The sequence below is a fragment of the Podarcis bocagei genome (genome assembly GCF_964188305.1).
Source record: "Podarcis bocagei genome assembly, chromosome: 15".
Lineage (NCBI taxonomy): Eukaryota > Metazoa > Chordata > Lepidosauria > Squamata > Lacertidae > Podarcis > Podarcis bocagei.
The window spans coordinates 32,054,262-32,080,222 of NC_138141.1; the positions used below are offsets into that span (position 1 = coordinate 32,054,262).

The 25,961-nt window shown below is 47.8% G+C and overlaps 1 protein-coding gene across 3 annotated transcripts in view; it reads left to right on the forward strand.

Moving 5' to 3' along the window:
• Nucleotides 1–25,961, forward strand: part of TMEM132E (transmembrane protein 132E) — a 121,397-nt gene that overhangs the window by 59,309 nt on the left and 36,127 nt on the right. Inside the window, exon 1 of one of the 3 annotated variants that reach the window (XM_081172903.1) lies at nt 20,288–21,074. The exons of 1 other annotated variant lie outside the window; for it this stretch is intronic. In XM_081172903.1, the coding sequence (XP_081029029.1) occupies nt 20,987–21,074 (88 nt within the window). In that variant the 5' untranslated portion in view covers nt 20,288–20,986. Of the gene's footprint in view, nt 1–20,287; nt 21,075–22,800; nt 22,970–25,961 lie in introns of those variants that run through there. One more of the 3 variants, XM_081172905.1, reaches the window with a different exon arrangement.

A 25,961-nucleotide genomic window follows, 5' to 3' on the forward strand; every position in this document is an offset into this window, starting at 1 on the left:
GTTCTGTTCCCTAGGGTGCCCTTTTGCCCTCGTGCCCAGAGTGGTTTACCAGCCAATCCCTCTTCCCTGGGGACTCTAGGATTTCCCAGGCTCTGAGGCTGATGTTTCCCACCCAGTGGGAGAGCCTGGAGGGGTGAGGATTAATGATTTGGGCTGCGTCAACAAGGGGATTATTGCTCCAATCTGATTCACGGGGATTGCCAGGGAATGATCCTGTGGATTTCCCCCCACCCGCCAGGCAATAGTCTGGGAGCTGCATTAGGGGAGCAGATGTTCTTTCCAGCTGTGGACTAAGATATATGGGGCAGGCGTCCCTCTCCATTCCTCGAGTGCAGAAAGGAGGTGAATGCTGTCTGGGAGACTCAAAGTTAACATGGGGATGCATTTGGCTGACACAGATTCCTCCCCGAACCCACCCAGTTTGAATTTCCTTGTGAAATCGTTGCTACTGTTTGTAATATAGAATGGTAGAATTCGGGAGGGTGCCCTGAGGGTCATCCAATCCAACCCCCTACCAGGCAGGAATCTCTGCTAAAGCATTCAGGACAGATGACCCTCCAACCTCTGCTTAAAAACCTCAAAAAAGGAGAGTCCACAACCCCCCAAGGGACACAGTTCCACTCTCAAACAGCTCTTACTGCTAGAAAGTTCTTCCCGACGTTTTGACGGAATCTCCTTTCTTGTAATTTGAAGCCATTGGTTCGAATCCTGACCCTCCGGAGCAGGAGAAAACAAGCTTGCTCCATCTTCCATGTGCCAGCCCTTGAGATATTTGAGAGTGGCCATCCTGTCTCCTCTCAGTCTCAACTTTGTATTGCTTTCAAATGTTTCGATGCTGATTTACATCGCACTGACCTTTTGTTGGAGGGTGGTATATAAATACTTCTGTGAATAACTGAATGAACGAATGAGTAAAATGTGCAGACATTAGGCTTCCTATCCCTTCTCAGCCCCTCTGACCCCCTTGGCCGGCCTTCTCCATTTATTGCCCTGGTCCTCATCAGACCATCAACAGACCATCCTCAGACCATGCGAGAGAGCTGTGCGCTCCACAGATTCACAACACAACTATGTAAGAAGAGAGTGCTGGATCAGACCAATGGCCCATCAAGCCCAGCATTCTGCTGTTGACATAAGAAGAGCCTGCTGAATATTGTCCCAGGTGCCTGTAGGAGACTCCGAGCCAAACACTGGTATTCCTAAGGATTGCTGCCTGTGGACGTAGAGCATAGCCACCCTGGCTAGTAGCCATAGATAACCCTCTTTTCCATGAATTTGTCCAGTCTTTTAAAGCCATCCAAGATGGTAGCCGTTACTGCCTCCTGTGGCGGGGAGTTCCATAGTTTAGCTCCGCTCTTTCCTCCATCCGCATCTTCCATCAATCGGCTTCAAGGGATGCCCACGAGTTCTGGTGCTGTGACACAATCCGTGCGTGAGGGTATGAACTTCCATCATGCCCTCTCTTATTCACTTTTTCTTTAAACCAGGAAGCCTGAAATACCTCATCCTTTCTCAACTGGGGAGTCACTCTCTCCCCTGGATAATTTTGGTTGCCATTTTCTTGAACCTTTTCCTACTCTACAGTATCCCTTTTGAGGACCGCATCTTGCTTAACCAGAGCCAGCCTACGTCTTCCCTGCCCCACAAGCCCCTGTTTTCTCCCTTTAAACACTCCCTCCCAGTAGGAACTTGATTAAGGCCATGAGGACCTGGGGATTTAAGCCCCCACCCCCATTATAAGACCACCATAATCAAGAGCTAAAGTTTTATCCCTCACCCAGATGTTTTCCCTTGCAAGGATTCTCTATCCCCACTGAATTTGAGGAGGGGGACGTTATCCCCCCTGAGAGGGATCAAAAGGATGCCATCTTGTCTCATCTGTTTGTCTAGTGTCTATTGGGAGTGTGTGTGTCTGTCTGTCTGATTTTTCCTCTCCTTAGAATTTCCCCTCTTTTCCCCCAGACCATCTAAGAAAGGATAGTCTGCAGGGTGGAAGGGGGGGGGTACTGAGCCCCAGACCTACTCTGTTTTGGACCACAAAGTCCCCTCATTCTGCTCTCTTTGCCTGTTCCAGATTGGCACTCTTTTGGGGTGCGATTCAACCACCTACCAGCAAGTTCAGGTATTGAAATGATAGTTTATTGGGAGGTCTTGTGTAAAAAAAATTAAAATACCCCAAATATTTCTTGCAATACGGAAAAGACATAGGTAAATGCACTTGTAGGTTTGGGGTAGACCCTTGTCTCAATGCAACATCATCTCACTTCTCTGCAACATCGTTTTGCTTCCCTGCAAACAAATCAGAATGAATGAATCTGCTAGATACTTTGGTTTCTCCATCCATTTGTTTGTTCTCTACACGTTCAGACGCCTCTTGAGATATTGCCAAACTTGGCAAGAGGGTTCCCCAGGGCTCTTCATTGATGCTTGGATTCCAGGTGCCATTTTGAATCAAGATGGCTGCAACTTCGATGTGACTTCACCTGTTTTTCAGCATAGGTTCAGCTGCGTCTCATGGTTGCCAAACTTGGCATGGGGTTCCTCGTGTGAAGGTGGTGGCCTTTCCTGATGTTTGAATGCCAGGCACAATTTTGAATCAAAATGGCAGACCAAAAATGTGACTTTTACATGACTTTACCCAATTTTTGGCTGTGCCAATCTGGACACTTTTGAAGGTATCACTGCTCCCATTTGGCAGAACATCACACAATTTGGTGTGATGGGCTCAACCTGCAGCAATTTGGATGGTTCTGAAGATTTTGCCACCCTCTTTGGCATGGCAGTTCTAATTACCTGCGGCAATTTGGATGTCTCTCAAGATAACTTCCCAGTCTTGCAATTACTCCTCTTTCCTCTGAAGATTAACATTTGCCATTCTTTCAAATGATTCTCAAGGTGTTAGCTACGGCCTCTTTGGAGTGTTCTTTTTGGCTGGCAGTAGGGCCAGGGAGGGAGATCCCTTTTTATCCTCAGCTTCTGTACTTGCCCAGAAAGCATAGGGTGGGGGCATAGAAGAGAAATCCAGGATAGACTTGATTAGATTAGTCCACAGAGAGCCTGTGTGGCGTAATGGTTAGGATGTCAGACTTGGAGCTGGGTTCAAATCCACACTTAGCTATCAAGCCACAGCCTACTGTACAAGGTTGTTGTAGGGATTAAAGGAGGAGTGGGGAGAGCCATTCTCATTCCACCTTGAGCTCCTTGAAGGAAAAGGTGGGATGGACAAGAAAGAAAGAAAGAAAGAAAGAAAGAAAGAAAGAAAGAAAGAAAGAAAGAAAAACAACCTTTAAAACTCCACATATGCACAAAGGTGATTTGGGCCGCTGCAAAAACAAAATGAAAATATGAGTTAGGGTCAAATATGCTGTCACAAAACCTTATAAAATACCCCTCATTGCCTTAGCGGGCCACAGCAACCCCAAGATATGTGTTAGTTTGGCAAGCACAGGCATAGCCAATGTCGTGACCTCCAGATGTTGCTGGACTCCCCCATCCGCCCCAGCCAGCATGCCCAGTGGTCAGGGTTGATGGGCTTTGTAGTTCAGTGATCTCTGGAGGGTGCTCTTAAACCAGCTCAGATACCCTGTGCGGTATTGTCAAATGCTGGGGTGGGTGTTATGATAGGAAATATCTGCTGGGGGAGGCAGGGGGTACTTTCAAGGCATTAGCGCCTGTAATCGGATCATCCGATGCCGATCATATGGGGGTAAGCGAGCTAAGCGGATTTCCCGCGGGGTGTAATGGAGAGGGCTGGCTGGCTGGGGGACTGGCTGGCAGGAGCAGCAGAGAAGGGGTCAGCTCTCTGAGGTGCTGGTGCAAATTCAGTCTGTTGGAACGCTGATGTCTTTTTATCCCCTCTTCCCGAGAGTGTTGGATTGAGGGAGAGGGATGGTTGCAGCACCCAAGACTGAACATCTGGAATGGACTGCTAGTCTGGAGGCTACCTGGAGATGTTGTCAAGGACCAGACCAGGTGCTTTGCCCCTGAGCTATGGCCCTTATCATATATGGGGCTCCCCAGCCCTCTACCGTTAAAAAAAAAAAACCCCAACCCAAAATTTTCCACTTCGTTTGCAGGTGGCAAAGTTGGAGATTTGCCCGGGTGGTGGTGGGTGGGAATCATTTCTGCAATCATAGAACTGAAGGGTTCGAAGGGATGCCAGGGGCCATCTAGTCCAACCCTCCTGCAGGGCAGGAGTCGCAGCTGATTGCCAGGGGTGACACTGGGCTGGGCTCTCTAGCCAATCAGGCTTGGCTATGGGGTGATGATGCTGACAGCAAACGAAGTCGGTTCAGATTGAGGGCAGCGTTTCTGAACGGACGGGCGCTTTCCAAGCACCCACCAAAAGATTGCCAAAAATGACTGTTGGGGGGGAAAGCAAGTGCTTTGGGGTGAATGTGGGATTGGGAGCTTTTCGCGACACCTCAGCCCTATCTATCTATCTATCTATCTATCTATCTATCTATCATCTATCTATCTATCATCTATCTATCTATCTATCTATCTATCTATCTATCTATCTATCTATCTATCTATCTATCTATCTATCTATCTATCATCTATATCTATCTATCTATCTATCTATCTATCATCTATCTATCTATCTATCTATCTACAGTATCTATCTATCTATCTATCTATCATCTATCTATCTATCTATCTATCATCTATCTATCTATCTATCTATCTATCTATCTATCTATCTATCTATCATCTATCTATCTATCATCTATCTATCATCTATCTATCTATCTATATCTATCTATCTATCTATCATCTATCTATCATCTATCTATCTATCTATCTATCTATCTATCTATCTAATCTATATCTATCTATCTATCTTACTTCATTTATATCCCACCTTTTTCTCTAAGGAGCTCCACACTCCTCATGGTTTCCCCTCCCCTCATTTAATCCCCACAACAACCCTGTGAGGTAGGTTAGGCTGAGAAGTGGTGACTGCCTCAAGGTCACAACCAGTGAGTATCATGGCTGAGTGGGGATTTGAACCCTGGTCCCTTCTAGTTTCTGGTCTTTTTTTATTTAAAATTTTATTGAGCTTATTATAATACTGTAAGTTAAGCTAAAGAAGAAAGAAGGAAAAAGAAAGAATAGAAAAGGGGGCAGGGAGATAGAATACATAAACTAAAAAGCAGAGGAAAGCAGCAATAACAAAATAACTATAAAATATATATGTAGATGGATAAACTTACTGTTTCCCTCAAGTATATGTCAATCCATGTGTCACCATCCTTTTGACAAATACATTCCAAATATCATTAAATGTTTCCATGCATAATCTTCGTCTGAAGGGGATCTGTTCATGGGTTGCAAGACTTGTCATCTGTCCATTGATCAATTGGGGGGGGGGATATTTTTTGTTCTTCTGATGTATCAATTATCAATCTTTTTGCAGCAATACCAGTATCGGGTATATGGTTTAAACATGGGTAGGCAAACTAAGGCCTGGGGGCTTGATCTCGCCCAATCGCCTTCTAAATCCGGCCTGCAGACGGTCTGGGAATCAGCATGTTTTTACATGAGTAGAATGTGTCCTTTTATTTAAAATGCATCTCTGAGTTATTTGTGGGGCATAGGAATTCGTTCATTCTCCCCCCCCCCCCCGCAAAAAAAATATGGTCCGGCCCCCCACAAGGTCTGAGGGACAGTGAAAAAGTTTGCTGACCCCTGATTTAAGATGTAATCTTTTGAAATTTTCAGCTCTTTCCCCTTCCCAGGTCCCGGTCCGATACTCTAACCATAGAGTGCCTCTCCCTAGCAAATGAGGGTGCCTCCTCTCACGGGGTTGGGGATAGCTATTCCACAGCCAGATGTGAATGGCAGGCAGGAAAGAGGCCCGGCCAACGAGGCTGCTCCGTTGCTTGGAGCTGGCAGGCTTGCTGTGCCTGGGAGTGCCTTGCTGTCATTAGCATTCAGGCCGGGTCTGCTGTGTCCGCCACTCAGACAGCCAAGTGGCTTTAAAGAGCTGTTTGGAAGGCAGCTGGTACATTGCGTACATTCTGGGGCAGGCTGGCATTGTGGGACGCGGGCAGGCTGGAACAGGGAGGGGGCGAGGAGAGAGGAGGGTGGCTCAGTGCACAGCGGAGCAGCAAAAGGCTGCCCGCTACGGAGGCTGTGTGCTGGGAAGGAACCAAGCCTATGGCTTGAGCCCCAAAGGAGTCCTGGATATCAGGCCAGATAGGTTTCTCAAAAGGAGGGCAGTCACGCCTAACTGACTCGTGGCTCCGTGATAGAGCATCCATCTTGCAAGCAGAAGGTCCTGGGTTCAATCCCCAGGTAGGGTTGGGAGAGACTTGTCTGCCTGAATCCCAGAGAACGGCTGCCAGCCAGTGTAGACAGTACTGAGCCCAATGGACCAAATGTCTGGCTCAGTATAAGGCAGCTTCCTGTGTAAGATACGACTTGGGAAGGCAGTGCTCTGCTCCCTTTCAACCAAGAAGCTTTATTACAGTTTCCCACAAGCTGGTGCCCTCCATTCATTCTATACAACTCCCACTGTCTCTAACCATTGGTCCTGCTGGCTGATGGGGCTGATGGAAGCTGGAGTCTGAAATAGCTGCTTTCTAGGACGCGGGTGGTGCTGTGGGGTAAACCACAGAGCCTAGGACTTGCCAATCAGAAGGTCGGCGGTTCGAATCCCTGCAACAGGGTGAGCTCCCATCGCTTGGTTCCTGCTCCTGCCAACCTAGCAGTTTGAAAGCACGTCAAAGTGCAAGTAGATAATAAGTAGGTACTGCTCCGGCGGGAAGGTAAATGGCATTTCCATGCACTGCTCTGGTTCGCCAGAAGCAACTTAGTCATGCTGGTCACATGACCCGGAAGCTGTATGCCGGCTCCCTCGGCCAATAAAGCGAGATGAGCACCGCAACCCCAGAGTCGGTCACCACTGGACCTAATGGTCAGGGGCCCCTTTACCTTTACCTGCTCAGTTTGAGTTTATCACCCTTTGGGTAGATCATTTTTTAAAGTAAAAAGGCTAAGTGGCAAGCTGAAATGTTCACTGCTTAATTTTTCCCCTTTTGAGCAAGCCTTTCTCCAGCTTGGTGCATTCAAAATGCTTTGGGCAACAATTCCCATCCAGCTAGCATGGCTGATGGTCCAGTGCAGCGGTTTTCAACAAGTGTGTCGTGGCACCTTGGGGTGCCTTGAATAATGGTCAGGGTTGCTGCGGGCAACTCTGGCCTCTGCCCCTTTTTCCTTCCCTCCCATCTCAGATGCCCTCTCGCATCTTTGCCTCCCAAAGACTTGCACAGCTGTTTGTTGCAGCAGCCCTGGCTACCAGCTCCGCAGGCGAATGCCGCCTCTAGGGCTGGCCAAGGGGTGTTTCCCAGTCCCCTGTGGGGCAGTGGGAGGTGGCACCTCTCTTTGGGGCAGGGGGCATCTCAGAGACCAGGGGTGGCAGCAGCAGCAGCTGCCCAGAGGACTCCCAAGGAGTGGGGAGGAGAGGAGAGGAGCCTGAGGGAGCACTCCCCAGGGGAGGGTGTTTGGAAGAGGGTGAGAGGCTGCCAGCTCTGCAGGCAAGGGGCGACATAACTGGGCTCCTGTCGTAGAAAGAACGTAGTTGGTCAAGGGAGCCATGGACTCAAAAAGGTTGAAAATCTCTGGTCTAGTGACTCTTGAGAGTCCCATGGACTGCAAGAAGATCAAACCTCTCCATTCTTAAGGAAATCAGCCCTGAGTGCTCACTGGAAGGACAGATCCTGAAGCTGAGGCTCCAATACTTTGGCCACCTCATGAGAAGAGAAGACTCCCTGGAAAAGCCCCTGATGTTGGGAAAGATGGAGGGCGCAAGGAGAAGGGGATGACAGAGGATGAGATGGTTGGATAGTGTTCTCGAGGCTACCAGCATGAGTTTGACCAAGCTGTGGGAGGCAGTGGAGGACAGAAGTGCCTGGCATGCTTTGGTTCATGGGGTCACGAAGAGTCGGACACGACTAAACAACAACAACAAGAACAAGTGAGTCCCTTAAGAAAATCAGAAGAGCACTACAGCTGGATCAGACCATGGAGGGGGTGGGCATCTAGGGCAGCATCCTGCTCTCGCCTTGTCCAACCAGATGCCTGTAGGAAACCTGCATGCAGGACCCACGTTCAAGAGCAACACTCTCCCCAGCCATTGGCATTCAGGAGCATTCTGACCTCTGACACATTGGCTGGTAGTTGTTGGGTAATGTTATCCTTTGTGAATGCATCGAACCCTCTGTTGAAGCCACCCAAGTTGGTGGCCATCGCGGCTTCTTGTGGTTACGAAGTCCACAATTTTGCATTGCATCGCACGAAGGAGGTCTTCATTTTGCCTGCCCTGGATCTTCCCAAGCCCACATCTGCCGCATGTTTCGCACTCCTGTCTCGGCAACTTCTACGCTGGCTCAGTCATGTCCGCAGAATGGAAGAGGACAGGTTCCCCAAGGAGGTGCTCTACGGGCAGCTGGCTTCAGGCTCTAGGCCCGTTGGCAGACCAACTCGACGTTACAAAGACGTCTGCAAATGGGACATGAAGGCTGAAAATGTCAACTCTGCTGTGTGGGAATCCCTTGCAGACGACCGCAGTGCCTGGAGACAGGCAGTCAGGTTGTGCGTCCATAGCAGTGACCAGAGGAGGAATGACCGCTGGGCGGTGTGCAGAGAGGAGAAATAGCGTGGTGCATCTGCAGCAGCACAACCAGATGCCTTCATCTTCCCCAGCTGCAACAAAACATGTCTCTCCTGTATTGGTCTCTGCAGCCACAGCAGGCTCTGCAACCGTCCAACAATTTGACTGCACCTGCAGATCTTCCAGCATTCACCTTCCTTGGATGTCCACGAGTTGTAGTGTTAGGAGAGAGGGAGAAAAAGTCCCTGCCTGCTTTCTGTACGCTGTGCATCATCTTTTGCAAGTGTTGTGTTCCCCTGTTGCTCAGCATTTTTCTTTAAAAAGCCCCAAGATTGGAGGCAGCAATGCTTTTGAGCGCCAGTTGCTGGAAACTACAGTGGTGAGGTGGGTGGCGCTGTGGGTTAAACCACTGAGCCTAGGACTTGCTGTTCAGAAGGTTGGCGGTGAGCTCCCGTTGTTCGGTCCCTGCTCCTGCCAACCTAGATAAATAGGTACCGCTCCGGCGGGAAGGTAAACGGCGTTTCCGTGCGCTGCTCTGGTTCTCCAGAAGTGGCTTAGTCCTGCTGGCCACATGACCCGGAAGCTGTACGCCAGCTCCCTCGGCCAATAAAGCGAGATGAGCGCCACAACCCCAGAGTCGGCCACGACTGGACCTAATGGTCAGGGGTCCCTTTACCTTTACTACAGTGGTGAGGCAGGGAGAGTCTTCTGGTGCTCAGGTCCTGCTTTTGCGCTTCCCAAAATGGACACCTGATTGGCCACTGAGGGGCAAAAAAAGATGATGGATTAGGTGGGCTATTGACCTGATCCTGCAGGCTCTTCATAGGTTCTTCCATTCGTGATTTCTCTCTCCTAAACTCAAAAGCCTCCTCCGTTTCTGGTGGAAATCGCATCGTGCAACCAAACAGGGCTAAACAAGATTCCTGCCGCACATCCCATTACATGCCGACATTCAGCCTCTGTCTGTGCACAATCTATAGCTCTGTGTGGGAAGATTAGATAGCTTTCCCCGCAGGATTAGCATTGTGTCCCCTTTGTGCTCCCTCTCCACCTTTCCCCCCTCCCCCTGGCCAGCTGCCGTCTTTTGGGTGAGAGATTACGGGGCGCTTTAAATGCATTTTCTTCTTAAGAGGAAATCAAGCCCGTTTGGTGCCGTGATCCAGATTTTGCTCAACTAATCTTGGCCAGATCCGTAATCTAGGCCCCCCCTGCTGTGTTGGTTGCCAGGGAATCTGGGACCATCTGATGTGCAGGATGAGATCAGGAACAGCAGCCGAAGGGGGAGAGAAAGGCATCCCATTTGGGTGAGACCCTGAATCCTTGGATTTTGTTTTTTTCCTCTAGGCTATTAATCACATAGATTTGGATTAAGCCACTGCTTTCAAAACAAGGGGCGAAACGCATTTTCCAAAAAGATGTTCAGTGAATTTGCGAGTGGAATAAAGAGAGTTTAACTTTGAGTTAGGATTCCCCAACGCTTATTAGTCTTCCAAGCCTATTTTTGTGGGCTGGATCCAGCCCTGAATGCTGGGCAGTAATGAAGAGGGTGTCAGTGAGCAGAATCATAGCATCAAAGAATTGTAGAGTTGGAATGTATCCAAGGGTCATCTAGGTCAACCCTCTGAAATGCAGGAATCTCAGCTAAAGGGTTCTTTTTTGTGAAAAATATCTATCTATATTTTAAAAAGAACCACAGCTAAAGAATTCACCACAGGGGACCATCCACCCTTTGTTTAAAAACCTCCACTGAAGAGAGTCCACCGCCTTCTGATGGAGTCCATTGCACTGTCGAACAGCTCTTTCTGTCAATAAGTTCTTCCTGACATTTCTGGTCATTTGAATCCATTGGTTCAAGCCCTCCTCTCTGGAGCAGCAGAAAAGAAGGTTGCTCCATCCTCAATCAGATATTTGAAGATGGCATCTTCTCTTCTCCAGGCTAAACATACTCCACTCCCTCAACCTTTCCTCCTAAGGCTTGGTTTCCAGACCCTTGATCATCTTGGTAGCTCTCCTTTGCACACCTTCCAGCTGTTCAATATCTTTCTCAAACTGAGCTGCCCAGAATTGGTCACAGAACTCCAGGTGGGGGCCTAACTAAGGCACAATGGAGCTGTACAGTGGTACCTCAGGTTAAGTACTTAATTCGTTCCAGAGGTCCATTCTTAACCTGAAACTGTTCTTAACCTGAAGCACCACTTTAGTTAATGAGGCCTCCTGCTGCTGCCATGCCGCCGGAGCACGATTTCTGTTCTCATCCTGAAGCAAAGTTCTTAACTTGAAGCACTATTTCTGGGTTAGCGGAGTCTGTAACCCGAAGCGTATGTAACCTGAAGCGTTTGTAACCCGAGGTACCACTGTACTTCCCTTGATCTGGACACCATAGATGCCTGCTGCTGCATCAAGAGCATATTTCTTCAGCAGCATCCTCAACTGGGATCCCCCCATTTTTTATTTTTATTTAAAAATTTGCAGTTAAAAAACTCCACAATTAAAAAATCATGCCTTTCTTTAAATATTGTGGAACCAAATTGAATTGTTAGCCAGTTTTTCGGGCATGGGTACAGACCTAACCCTCCAGTATTCCCTGGGAGGCAATCATTTTTTGAGGGTGGGGGACATGCCTGGTAGCTGGACCAATGCTCTGATTCAACATAAGGCAGCTTCTTGTGTCTTAAGGGCCGTAGCTTGAGTGATAGAGAATCTGATTTCCATGCAAGAAACTCTCAGGTTCAACCCCAATATCCTCAAGGAGTATTTGGGGGAAGAAACCCTGAAGAGCTGCTGCCGGTCAGTGTTGGACAGATCTATGGTGCAGGAGCCCAGCAGAATTGTAGAGTTGGAAGGGATCGCCAAGGGTCATCAAGTCCAACCCCCTGCAATGTAGGAATCGCAGCTCAAGGACCCCTGACAGATGGACCATCCAACCTCTGCTTAAAAACCTCCAAGAGAGGAGAGTCCTCCATCTTTTGAGGTTCCTTAAACCTTGGCGTCGAATTACCTAATCTCTCTTCTGCAGCACCCCATGGTTCTCAACCTATGGGTCCCCAGATGTTGTTGGACTACAACTCCCATCATCCCTGAGCTCTGGCCTTGCTAGCTAGGGGTGATGGGAGTTGTAGTTCAACAACATCTGGTTGAGAAAGGCTGGCTTAGAGGGAGACGAGGTAGTGGTGGCTGGGTGGGGGAAGAGATTGACAGTGACAGTTGGCAAGAAATCAAGGACCCTCCCATCCACGAGTTCCCATCAGTCACGACCGCATCCCACCGGAAGGAAGAAATGCAGAGGCCTCCAATTAAGGCCCCTGATTTATGCCGTCTCCCAGGGCGGCCATTTTCCTCATGCTCCCTTAAATGCTGACTTCACAGTGGTGCCAGTGAGCCATGTTTATTCACAAGCCGCGTAATGGACTGGATCGTAAATAGACTGCAGGCCTGCCCGGCCTCCCTCTGCTCCTGGGAAGGTGGCCCTGCGTGAGGGGTGGGGGCCAAAGTCTGCAGTTGCCACTTGTTTTTTTCCCCCAGGGGAGTCTACTGCGCAGTTCAAAGCTAGCGTTGCCAACTGACTGGGGATACAAATGGTCTTGTGCCTTTAATGGCAACATCTGGTTCATAGGAGCTTGGAGGAAAGGCCATGGGTCTGTGGCTGAGTGGCTGATTTGCATGGAGAAGGTTCTGGGTTCAACTCCCAGTGGCATCTCCAGGTAGAGCTGCTGCCAGTCAGTGTAGACAATACTAAGCTATGTGGATCGATAGTCTGAGGCCTTTGCATGAGGCAGCTTCTTACCTTTCTATTTAAACCATCCTGACATTTAGAATCCTGAGGACTAGAGTCTTAACTTTTATTTTTTTAGCGAAAGGAGGTAGAGCACACATCAGTGGTAGAGCACCTGATTTAGGGTTCCCTTTGAAGAATTGCCCAGGAATCCTCTTTGAGCAGGAGGAGGGGGAGAGGCAGAGGCACTTAAGCAGAGAGGCCACGTTTTTTCATAACGGTTATGCATTTAGCCATTTTAATTGGATTTGAGTAGAAATTTAACGAGATAACGTTATCTGCGCCTCTCCATCTATCGTTCCCCACCGTTTGCTTTCAAGTCAGGGCAGGCTCCAACTTCAAATTAATGGCTAAATGAATATGCAAATGAATGAGTCTCTCTTTCTCCCCCCCTTCTGCCTTCTACAGCTTCTTCTCTATCTGCTTGGTTGCTTGTAGACATGTTGGCCATGGGGGTGGGGAGGGGAGCTCAATCACCCAATCAGAGCCCAGGATGGTCTCTCCTCTCCTCCTTTTGAAGGTGACCTGTGAGATTGCCTTACCCCCATATACCCCACTGCCTCAATCTGCAGAACTGGCCCTGTTACAGGCGCCACATTGTAAGTGTGGCAGCACCCACTCTGTGAAACTCCCTGCCTCTTGACCTCAGGCAGGCGCCATCACGGTACTCTTTTTGGTGCCTGTTAAAAACATTTTTGTTTAGGCAAGAATACCCAGATGCTTAAAAGTTGGTGCGAGTTTTAATTCTGTTTTTAGTCCATTGTTACTATAACTTTTTGAAAGTTTCAATTTGCTATTAATTCTTCTTATTGATAATGTTTTTTAACTTTTTCAAAAACAGCTTTGAGGTTGTTGTTTTTTTAAGACTCAAGCAGTATGCAAATCTTATGAAATAGATAAACAAATGAATGATGATGAAACGACTTGCTTCTGAATACCAGGTTTGTCTTGCCTGCAATGTTGGGCTGCATTTTGAATTGAGTATTATTTGCCCTAGAAGCTCATCTTTGAATCAAGTGATCGTTCTTCTCAATCTGCTTCCTTTCCTGGATCCACAAATGTTGCACCAAATGTTGGCCTCGGGTTCCGGGAACCATGGGAAATAAAAGCCAGCGGATTGTCATAAGGACTGTGATTTTAAAAATGGGTGCTTGAGCCTGTTTTTTTCCTCCTCCCTCCCCATTGCCTTCTCCTTGTGTGATGTGCCTTTTAGAATTGAAACAGGGGTGGGGGGTGGGCATGGAATGCAGGGTCTCTCTCACTGCTGAGCTGTGTAAGCTGCCCTGAGCACCTTTTCAGTTAGAGTGTGGCAAAATATTTTAAAACAAAGAAGTATAGTTCCCAAGGTGCCCATGTCCTTCTGAGGATTTGGGTACAGAGGGAAAACTACATTTCCCAGGGTCCTGGAAGCAAGTCCCATTATGTTGAATGCATAGGATTTCAACAGACATTCCCCTAAGAAACAAAATCTAAGGCTGATCTTGAGAGTCTGTCTCCAAGAGCTTTTGAAGGGTCTTAAAAGAACATTGGCGAGAGCAGATTAGCAGCATTTCTCAAGTGTGTGAAGGACTTTGTGGGTTGTACATCTCTATAATTGCCAACTATTTTCACCTAAATTGCAATATGAGCATCGTTGGAAGTGGATCACCTGCGGGGATTTATTTGTTTACTTATCTGAGGGGTGGTGGGTGGGAAAGAAATGGTATGCAATTAATGAATTTTCAAAAGGAAATCACACTTAGAAGATGGCATTCATGCTTTCGGTACCAGGACTCTGAAGCATTTGAAGCAATAATGCAGGGTCCATCTTCCTCTGAGGATGTGCAGAGCGCCTTTCCATTCACTAGCAACCATATGACTGTGCATTCTAGAGTTCTGCGCATGTGTGGCCTTTGATACTCCATGTGACGGTCACCACCCTAAGAATCTTGGCTTTCTTTCTCGTGAATTAAGTTTCCAGTCCTCTTGGCTGGGTGGACAGTTTTTGCAAACGCATCATAAGCCGTGCCTGACAGAAATCTCGAAAGGCAGCAGCGCAGGCAAATAAACCACCCAGCTCGGCTTCTTCCAAAGAATGAGTTCAAGTAGGAATAAATGGATGCAGAGCATGTACGCTTGAAATGTATTACGTTGCAATTTTGCTATCCAATTACGGAGAGTGCGTCTGTTGCTTACAGTTTTGCCCAGAGTGGCTTTGGATAGGAATTAGGGGTGGGTTTGACACAGAAAGGAAATGAATTATCTATAATGGCGGTGGACATTTTTCCGAGTGGCCGATTCACCTGCAGGGTCTGAAGTAAGTGGCTGGTGTGTGTGTGTGTGTGTGTATTCACATGCTTAGCAGCAGTTTTCCAGCTGGAATTGACTTTGGAGGTGGGGTGAAGAAAAACCGTATCGACCCCTGAGGAGTTCCACTTTACACCAGCGACAAAAATCCAGCTGAGCCCAGTATACTTCTTAAGATAATTCCTAGGCTCCCTGGCCAGTGTATGATCAGTAATAAAATTATAATGAAATGATGTAAGAAGAGACCAATAAGGTTTTTCCTTCACCATTTCAGCTTTCTACCTCTGCACCAGTCTTAAAAACTCATATACAGTGGAACCTCGGTTTTCGGACATAAGTCTGTTTGACTTCTGAAACGTTCGGAAACCGAAAATTAAAGAGCTGTTGGCAGAGTGAATGGTGAAAATGGCAGAAGCCATTCGATTTCCGAGGTGCATTTGAAAGTGGAAGCATTCACTTCCAGGTTTTTGGTGTTCATCTTCCGAAACATTTGGCAGCCAAGATGTTCAAAAAGCGAAGTTCCACTGTATAATCTAATCACCAAATGGTGCCTTAAACCTGGGTTACGGTTGCCACAATGCGATGTCTAGGCTCCATTTTTGTTTGTTTTTATAAAACGTCAGATAAAGCAATCCAGAATAAAACACCTTCAAGCTTCAATGGCAATATCTCAGATCCTTCTGTAAGTGACATTTTGCTTTTCCCAGTCGCTACCCTGGCATCTGGAGATCTCCAGGTGGTCGCAATTGGACCTGCGCTGGTTGCTAAACGTGTCTGGCGCCTGGCTAATTTTGAACACTGCTCCGTCCAGCGAACACACCATAAGGAAACCAGGAGAGCCTGCTGGTTGAGACCACTGGCCCATTTAGTCCAGTCAATAGCCCTCTGTGATTTTGTCCAGTCCTCATTTAAAGCCATCCATGTCAATGACCATTGGTGACCTCCAAGCTGCTTTCAACCCTGGGTATGTGGCAGAGCTGCTTTCTCCCATCTCAGACCTTCTTGTGGATAGTGCCTGAGGGTTGCTGACACATTAAGGGTGTGTGTGTGTCTCTTCACTTAGGGGGCGGGATGAGGCCGCGTGGCAGCCTCCCTGTGATGGATGGGCCCTGGCATGCGCCGGAGTGGAGCATCTGATTATCACACCGCTTTGCCCATGTCGCAAAGGTTTCCCACACGCTGCCATTAGCCCTGCTCATAATGGGCTTATCGCTCAACCTTAAACACTCAGCCGGAGTGGCTCCATCCATCCATATAAATGCGAGCAGGGAGGGGGGAACCCTCGGCCAGTTATTGCTCCCCCCCCCCAAATTGGCTCTTTGGCTCTGCTTGGCTGGAGATGAGCCGGTACAGAGGGGAGAGAGACAGCTACCGGCTTCGACTTCTGTTCTGCTTTCCAGCAGCTGCAAGATCAGCAGGGCGCCTCTCCCTCTCCTTTTCTTGGTTTCCCACGACCCTGCGGAGGAGGCCCCGCGCCTTTACTTACAAACCACCGAGGGGATTCCATTGATTCAGCTAATCGAACGGAAAGCTTAGCAGGGACGCGGAGGCGACGTTCTCTCTCTCTCTCTCTCTGTCGCGGGGAGGAGATCAGAGATAGCTGAGGGCTCTTTAATCTCACGGGCGCTGGAGGAAAACGTCCCCGAGTCTGGGCGTAATGGAGATGAATAATTCATAGACCCGGCGCAATCCGGTGGCCTCGGTGAATGGGCCGCCACAGCTCGGCTGCAGAGCATCGTGTTGCCCGCAGAAGTTCCAAGTTCAGTCCCTGGCATCTAAGGACGCGAGGATAGTCTGCCAGATCAGGCTGATGGCCCATCGAGTCCAGCATCCTGTTCTCACAGTGGCCAGCCAGATGCCTCTTCTGGGAAACCAGCAAGCAGGATCTTAGCATAAGAACAGCCCTCTCCCCTCCTGTGGTTTCCAGCAACTGGTATCCATAAGCATACAACCTTTGACTGTGAAGGCACAGCAGAACTCTCATGGCTAGTAGCCGATGATAGTTTCTCCTCCTCCATAAATTTGCTAACCCCCTTTTAAAGTCGTTCAAGCTGGTGCCTCACTGCCTCCTGTGGCAGGGAGTTCCATAGTTTAACTATGCATGAAGAAGAACTGTCTCGATTCTCTCAGCTTTATTGGATGTCCATGAGTTTTAGCATTAAGGAGAAAAACTTCCCTCTGTCCACCTTCTCCATGCCCTGTGTGCATCTTTCTGAGAGAGAGTCACCCCTCCCTACTGAGACTCTGGACAGCGGCAGACCAGGGATAGCTTCCATATAGAGCTAGTGTGGCATACTGGTTGGACTGGGACCTAGTAGGCCAGGGTTTGAATCCCCACTTGGCCAGGAGGCTCACTGATTGTGACCTTGGGCCAGCCCCTGCCTCTCAGCCTAACCTACCCCACAGGGTTGTTGTGGGAACTGAATGAGGAGGGGGAGAACTATGTATGCCACCTTGAGTTTCTCAGAGAAAAAAGTGGGATATAAATACAATAAATAGATTTTTTGGGGGGACTCCAACTCCCATCATCCACTGCAATGGCTGGGCATGATGGGAGTTGTAGTCCACCGCATTTGGAGGGCACCACAGTGGCCGTCTCCTTGGGAGCAGTCATCACTAGGTCAGATGGACAAATGGCCTTGACTCACTGCTGGCCAGTTCATCTATTTAAATCTGAGCAAAAGTTTCCTGTTGCCATTGTTGCTTTCTCATCTCTTCTCTGGAGCTGTATATCACGGCTATAAATTTCAAGTGTATTCAGATGGTTTATTGAGAATTCCCGGCTGCTTGCTGCGATATAAACAGGTAGCGTCGAGGGCTGCTTTCTTCTGAAGCTTTTAATTGAATTACTAGCAGGCTCTCGGGAATAATGAAAACACGCTATCATGCTACTGGGTATTCCACGGGATTGATGGAAGGCTGGCGCCGGATTTCTTCCTCTGCCTTGGGGGTAGAGGCGCCCCTTCCAGCCCAAGGGACTCGCTCCCTTTGGGGGCAATACTCTCGGGGTCAGAGGCAAAAACAGGCGGAACAATGAACATGAATTTCACCTTTGATACCATGGTCTGGTTTCTCTGTACACCCCTCCATTCTCTTTCCACCATTCAGGGAAGTGGCAGAGTTGAAGGAGACCTTCTAGCTGGGCAAAAACACTCAAGGAAGACATGATATGTGGCTTAGGGAGAGAGGTGTGACCTAGAGAAATCCCAAGGGCCGGAAAGATAGCTCCGAAAGGCTGCATTCGGCCCCAGTGTGTGTGTGGTGAGATTTGATCCCCGAGCCACAAGAGGACCGACACACACAATCACACATGTTAATGCAAGGCAAGGTTAGGCCTATTATGGACAAAGGGTATCCCATTCCTGACTCCAACCATAGATCCCTGCCGCGGACGAGCCTGCAGTCTTAAAATTCAGCCCTGACAGAAAGTGATTGGGGCTGAGACAGCGTCTTTTGAACCAGGAGCCACACTTCGAGTTTTAGGAAGAGAGCTGTGAGTGCCAGTCGCAAGATGGCTGCCCTGGGTAGGCATGGCATCTGACAAAATTGCTGGCCATGGTTGGGCCTGGTACAGTATAAAATGACTGCCACGAGTGGGCATGACATCACATTAAATGGCTGCCACAGGGAGTTTAATATATGGCAAAATTCTGGAGACAACTGCCCTTGACAGCAGTTTTTGGAATTCCCCAGACACCAGGTGTGTTTTGTGACTGGTGTGGGTCTAATTGTGACCCTGTGGAGATCTCTGGATGTCAGGTTGACCTCTGCACCTGGCTGGCTCCTCCAGCTTTCTTATGCAGGCAAACAGAAAAGCTTATTTGTTGTATTTATATCCCATAGTAGCAGTTAATGGTGGTAGTGATCAGTGGTTAGAGCAGAAGATCCCAGGTAGGGCTTGGACTTCCCTTGCCTGAAACCTTGGAGAGCTGCTGCCAGTCAGTGTGGACAGTACTGAGCTAGACAAACCAATAAGGCACCTTGCTATGTTCCTATGAGAGGATGGGCTGCTTCTATTGATTATGCGTTAAACCCCTTTAAAAGTATTTCCGTCTTTCTTTCATCATGCTTTATGGCGTTCCACTATAGTAGTCAAAAAGAAGGAAAGCTTCAAGTATTTGAAAAACAGGTATAAACAGGCCAGTTTGAAGAGTGGGTGTAAATAATTATCACATCTCACTATAGTGCTATATATATCTTCCAAAATAATAATATTGAAGTGCATAAATAATCTAAATATTGGAATGCCATTAACAGCTTCTTGCGTAAACACCATCAAGTCCATTGCCTGAATTATGCATGTTTGATAAGAATTCAAAAGCATGTATAGAAAGCATGCATAAATATAGAACACCCTCTACATAAAAGCAAAAAATAAGAAATGAAACACAAAGGACTTGATATGATGCTGTGTGTTTTTGTTTTGCTCGTGTTATGGGGTGCTTACAGACAGAACATTTATTATTACCATTAAAACAATATATATACCACTTAACTACAAGGGCCTCTGAGCAGTTTACAAAGATACAACACACAGGAAAAATAAGAATCTGTTATATCTGTATAATCAAAGTGAAAATAAAATACCCTCTTGAGTGAAACAGTCTTCAGTAGGTGGTGGAAGTTCAACAGGGAGGGGGCCTGCCTCACCTCAACTGCAAGGGAGTTCTGCAAAATTTGGGCCACAGTACTCAACGCAGCATGGCTTCTGGTGGAACTGAGGCCTGTCTGAGTTATGGGGGACCAGTAACAAGGACTCCCCTTAAGAGCTCAGTGATCAGGCAGGGATATACTGTAAGAGAACAGTTGGTCCTGGGGTTTTGCATACATACATACATACATTTGTTGTTTAGTCGTTTAGTCGTGTCCGACTCTTCGTGACCCCATGGACCAGAGCACGCCAGGCCCTCCTGTCTTCTGCTGCCTCCCACAGTTTGGTCAAACTCATGTTTGTAGCTTCGAGAACACTGTCCAGCCATCTTGTCCTCTGTCGTCCCCTTCTCCTTGTGCCCTCCATCTTTCCCAACATCAGGGTCTTTTCCAGGGAGTTTTCTCTTCTCATGAGGTGGCCAAAGTACTGGAGCCTCAGCTTCAGGATCTGTCCTTCCAGTGAGCACTCAGGGCTGATTTCCTTAAGAATGAATAGGTTTGATCTTCTTGCAGTCCATGGGACTTTCAAGAGTCTCCTCCAGCACCATAATTCAAAAGCATCAATTCTTTGGCGAACAGCCTTCTTTATGGTCCAGCTCTCACTTCCATACATCACTAGTGGGAAAACCATAGCTTTAACTATACGGACCTTTGTCAGTAAGGTGATGTCTCTGCTTTTGCTGTCTAGGTTTGTCATCACCTAGGTTTGTCATACATACATACATACATACATACATACATACATATTATGTTTTTGTATGTGCTGGAAGCCACCCAGAGTGGCTGAGGAAACCCAGCCAGATGGGCGGGGTATAAATGTTGTTGTTGTTTCATTTGAATGCTGCAGTTCCACAGTTGAAAACATGATCAAGGTGGCTTATGAAATTAAAAATAATTACATCATAAAAAAACACATAAATGCAACATAACGTAAGTACAGGCAACTCCCCACTTACGCAAATCCACTCTATAATTTGATTAGTGTATCTATGTGAATTTAATGCGCCTTCGAATCTAATGCACACCTCAATTTTTCAAAACCTCAAAAACCAAAAAAGTATTTGCTGGCGAATGTAAATGTGCCATCAAATCTAACGTGCACCCTAATTTGGCCAAAAGGAGGTGCGAATTAGTAAATACGGTACTTCCAAGAAATTCTCTTCTTCTGATTGTTGGCTACATGAACAGTGCACCGCTAGTCCACCCCAGAGCTTACTATGTGTCCACCAAGCTCCCGTTTTCATTACGACCTCTTGCCACACACACAGAAAGAGAGAGAGAGACCCTGGGCCTCTCCCACACATACTGGGCAGGGCGCCAGCCATCTCTAGCCTGCTTCATAGCTCTGTTGCTCTGCACGACGCAAAATAACTCCTGGCTTCAGTATGCTGCTTAGAGTGTGGTGGCAATGGGGAGGCCTTTTGCGGTCGCTCCGACAAGAGCCAAGAATATCTGGACATTAGCTACGACTCTCCGCTGAGATATTAGGCTGAGACAAATTGATAGGAGCTGCAGCCAGGCTCTGAAGGCAGAGTGGAGCTGGCACGGGTCAGATAAAACCGCACAGAGGAGAAGGGAAAGATTGGGGTGGGGGAGAAGAAGGGAGATTTGGGGTGGGGGGTTGTGAGAACATGCTGGATTGATGCACACAGCCGAAGGAGATGGTAGAGTCCTGGAGAGGCAGAATGGACTGTACCACATCTTTGTTGATTGCCTTTGCATCCCACCTTTCCCTCCAAGGAGCTCAAGGTGACACACACCAGTCTCTTCCTCCCCATTTTATCCTCACAACAACCCTGTGAGGTAGGTTAGTCTGAGATGCTGTGATGGACCTGCATGGTTTTGAAACAGAGCTTGGATGGCCACCTGCCAGGGATTCTGGAGCGGCGGTCCCTGCATTGCAGGGGCTTGAACTGGATAACCCACGGGGGGGGGGGGTTAATTCCGCGATTCTAACCCAAATGGAGAGATGCAGCCATCCTGTCTCTGTGAAATTCGTAGGATCTTTTCTGTAAGGATCCATGGGAGAATTCGGTTCTGTTTCCTCTACCCAAGCCCGTAGCAGGCTTCCTTTAGGGGAGCAATCGCTGGGCTTTGAAAGCTACTGTTCTGTAGCTGGCTGGCAGGCAGGCAACTCTCTGCGGATTTAACTCTTGCACCTGCCCCCCCCCACCCCCACCCCCTCAGCAAAGCTGTCTACCTATTAACACCAGGCTAAGCTGGGAATCTCTGTGCCTTAATTTCCAGATGCTAATTGCGAGACAGATTGCAAGCAGTTTTGCAGGGCGCTTTGGATCATGTGGGGGCAATGCACAGATTGCTTGTGGAGGGGAGGGCAGCAGCAGCGAGATCACTCCATTTCTGCTTTATTTCATGTTATTTAAGGGGGTGTCTCTGGAGGATATGACCTGCAGCCTGTGGTTGGACATTGCTGTAAGGAGCTGGTGAAGTCCTGGTTTCTCATGTGTTGATCCACAGAGTCCCAGCAAGCTTGTCTCCTGGATAGTCAGTGAGACATTTTGCCCCCTCTCTCTGCCATCGTTCCAGAACCCAATAGGGGTGCGCATCATAGAGTTGGAAGGGACCATAAGATCACCTGGTCCAACCCCTCAATGCAGGAATTTTTTGACCAGCGTGGGGCTCGAACCCACCACCCAGGGATTAAGAGCCTCATGCTCTATTGACTGAGTTATCAATTTGACCTTTCCAAAGGGTTGCTTCACTTTCTTTTGTCTCTGTCTCTTGCCACTACTAGCACGTGGCCCCCAGAAGGCTCTCCAAAAGCAAATGTGGCCCTCAAGCTGGAAAAGACACCCCCGCTGGGCTTTAAACCTCTGTATCTCAGCCTTTTCCCACCTGAACGTTTTAAAATTTGGCCACCCGACAGCTCTTCTCACCCAAACTCTCTGTGCAGAGTGTCACAAAATTGGGGTGCACGGTCGTTGTTTTATGTGGAGTAAAATGGGTCTTCTGCTTAAAAAAAAAAGTAGGGAACTCTGAATCCCACAGATAACAGCCAACAATGGACAACTAAGCTAACCTACAAAGAGATACCAGAAATCCTGGAAAAGATACGGTAGCAGGATATACTGCCCTGAGATCTGCGGATGAAGGGCATTATATTATTACTATTAATAATAATTCACCACTTTAGTGGCGGCCTTCAGACACTGTTGAACTAAAGGTCCCCTCATCCCTGACAATTGGCCATGGTCTAGGACTGACGGCAGTTGTAGTCCGACAACCACTGGACAGAACTAGGTTGGTGAAGACGGTGATAGGCAGTAAGAGCTGCCTGAACATTCTCGTATGTAGAGGGAAAAGATTGTTGAAAATCTGCATTGCAGCAGTGGCTGCCAATGCTTTGGGGCCTGTGGGCGCCACTTCCTCCAAAATGGCTGCCATGTGAGTGGAGCGTAATGCAAAATGGCTGCCTGAGGTGGGGCGTAACACAAAATGGCTGCTGCTTCTAAAAGAGCATAAAAAGAGAGAGGCTCACCAAGTACTGTGGGAATGCCCCAGTTTATTGGGAAAAGACACCTGCACCAGCCACTGCTGTGCTTCCTCACAGGGAGAAGCAGCTCTTTGCCTTTGTCCTCTGTTCAGAAAGTGGCTGGGTGTCCCATCCTCATCTCCAATGAAATGTAGGTGGGTGAGGCAGCCTGGTGCAGTGGTTAGAGTGTCGGACTAGGAACTGGGAGACCAGCGTTTCAAACCTCACTTGGCCGAAGAAGCTCATTGGGTGACCTTGGGCCAGCTTAGCCTACCTCACCAGGTTGTTGTGGGAATTAAATGAAAAGAGGGGTTAGTATACTGAGAAGGAAGAGTAAATAGACCCTCATGCACCCTGGATTTTTGAAGAGATATTTATTGAGATTTTCGCAGGCACCATACAAGGTACTGATGTGCACTCTCCTGCCCGTGGGCGCTGCGTTGGCGACTGCTGATTTGAAAAGTTCACAGAGGGAGATCAAGACCAGCATTGCATTAAAAATGATTCATTTCTCTTGCTTCCCCCCAAAGAATGTAATTCACCTGTGTCCATCAACCATGGTTTGGGTGCCACCCTAATTGTTGTGGCATCTATTGCAAGCCGATAGGTGGGATATCCCGCCTGATCTCTGATTTCTGTATGATGTTGGCTTGCGTGGCGTAACAGGAGAATGAAAAGAAAAGAAAATGATTCATTCATTTGTTTGCTTGTTTTGTTTTCGGGATTTATACCCCGTCCAATAAAATCCCCAGGATGGCTTACAAAATTTCAGGGCACAATAAAACAAATTGAAAACATACAAAAGAAGCAATAAAAAAGCAATAGCAGTAGCATAAAAAATACCCCCATACAATCCCAGCCAAGATAAAACAGAGCAAATTGAATTAAAAGGCCTGAGAAAATTAAGCACGTCTTTGCTTGGTGCCAAAACTGCAGCAGGGGGCACCATTTTTTTATTGGGGAGGGGCTGTCCATGCACAAATTTGGAATTTCGGGAGATTGACACAGGTTGCTTCTCCTGCCCTGCCTTCCCCCAGGTCACACTCCTCAGAGAGAGAGAGAGAGAGAGAGAGAGAGAGAGAGAGAGAGAGAGAGAGAGAGAGCGAGCAAAGATACACCCCAACAATAGTTTGCTTTTCCCATGGGGTCCACGTAAAAATTGGATCCTGCGGAATTAAAATGGGTCCTCTTGAATTTGCACCGTTTTGCCATCATCAGATTAAAAGATGAGGATAATGATTCTGCTCTTCAACTGAAAGGTTTTCCGGGGCAATGCACAAACCATTTGTTCTTTGTATTTTACTAGCGGGGTGTGCTCAGAACTGCCCAGGACTTTTTTGAAACCAGTAAACAATACAGTTTTAAATGGATAGTGTATCTTGTGAGCTGAGTGATCTCTCTTTGAGGGGGAAACTGCAGGTGCCAGGAGTTTTGTGGGGAAGTCCTGTGCATTAAATTATGTGTGTTGAACATGCTTTAAGTGTATTGTGCGACTCTGCCCAAAGTGTCTCCATGACTATTAGCTTTGCTAGCGAAGTAGAACCTCCATGTTCAGAAGCAGCCTATCTGAATAGCCGAGGGGGAAGGGAGCCATCTTCTGAGCTGGCAGTGACTGAGCAGCAGGGCTGGATAGAGGAGGGCTTCATACTGTACACATACAACATCTGAATCATAACAATAAAACTCGTGGGCATCCAATGAAGCTGAATGTTGGAAGATTCAGGACAGACAAAAGAAAAAGTCTTTCTCCACTCAGTGCAGAGTTAGCCTACAGAACTCCCTCCCACAGGAGGCAGTGATGGCCACCCTCTTGGGTGGCTTTAAAAGAGGCTTGAACAAATTCATGGAGTTTGAGAGGGCTGCTTATGGAAGCTGTGCTGGGCCTCCACAGTTGCTGGAAACCACAGGAGGGGAAAGCGCTCCTGCGTTCGAATCCTGCTTGTGGGCTCCTCATAAGGGGAATCTGGTTGGCCACTGTGAGAACAGGATGCTGGGCTGCATGGGCCATTGGCTGGACTCAGCAGACTCATCTTATCTTCTTTTGTGAAATTTATTAACCAAAGAAGGATGTAGATTACCACCTGTGCATTATTTGGGGCACATTTCCCCCCTTGTTCTTGCAGAGGACGATCGGAAAGGACTCTTGTCCCAAACATGATTCCACCCATTAACATTAACGGGGTTGTTGCCCATGTCTCTCCCAATGCCTTTTCTTTTCAATTGTATTTTATTAAGTCTCGACATTTTTGTCGACTTCCCACCCCGTTTCCCATGGAGTTGTTTCTTCACTCTATCGTCTACCTATTAAAGCACAACCACAATATTATAATCTAATTACTTCTGTTGCTCATAGCTCAAATCCTGCTCGCGAGGTCATCGTACTATAATATTTCTTCAAGTGGTCCGAAAAAGGCACGCGTTGTTCCAAAAAACATTCATTGATACAGCCTCTTAATTTTGCTGTTAATTTTGCCAGTTCTGCCTTGGGGGTGGGTGTATCTCTCTCCCGATGGTTCTTTAATGTTGGGGTCCCTTGCCGCTGGGCTTGCGTTTCTCCGTTCCTGCCCAAGTACCATAGCGACTGTTATTTGTTATGTCCTGAATTGCAGCTTATGGTATTTCAGTGGGACGGGTCAGGTCTTTCTTTGGATTGGCAGGCATTCTGCCATTTGACCAGCACATCGGGACCTCTGCATTGCACCTCCGAGCAGCAGCAGCCGGGAGAGGGTGGGTCCCAGCTGCCCTCTGATCTCCTGAGCTGCGAGACGGAGTCAGAGTTATTAATAAGCAATCACCTTCATTAACCCACTTAATTGCATGCAGATTGTGTCCTTCAATCAGCAGCTCTTGGCAGAGCAGAGATGCCTCCACAAAGTATTTACGGTTCACAGCCAAAATGTCTGTCAGGGAGATGGGGATGGAAAGGGGGGGGGGTGTTGCTTGTGTCAGAAAAGGGGGCGAGGAGGGGGTGGTGTCAGTGTGTCTTAACCCCAGGCAGAAGCATTTGGAAGGGACGCAATCTGTAGAAACGAGTCATAATATTTTGGTACCCGGTTCCAAAGGGTGCGAACCAGAGCTGGCAACAATACAAAAAGGGAGGATAAAAGAAATGGCTATGCACTCTTGTTTCGTTGTTCTTTTTT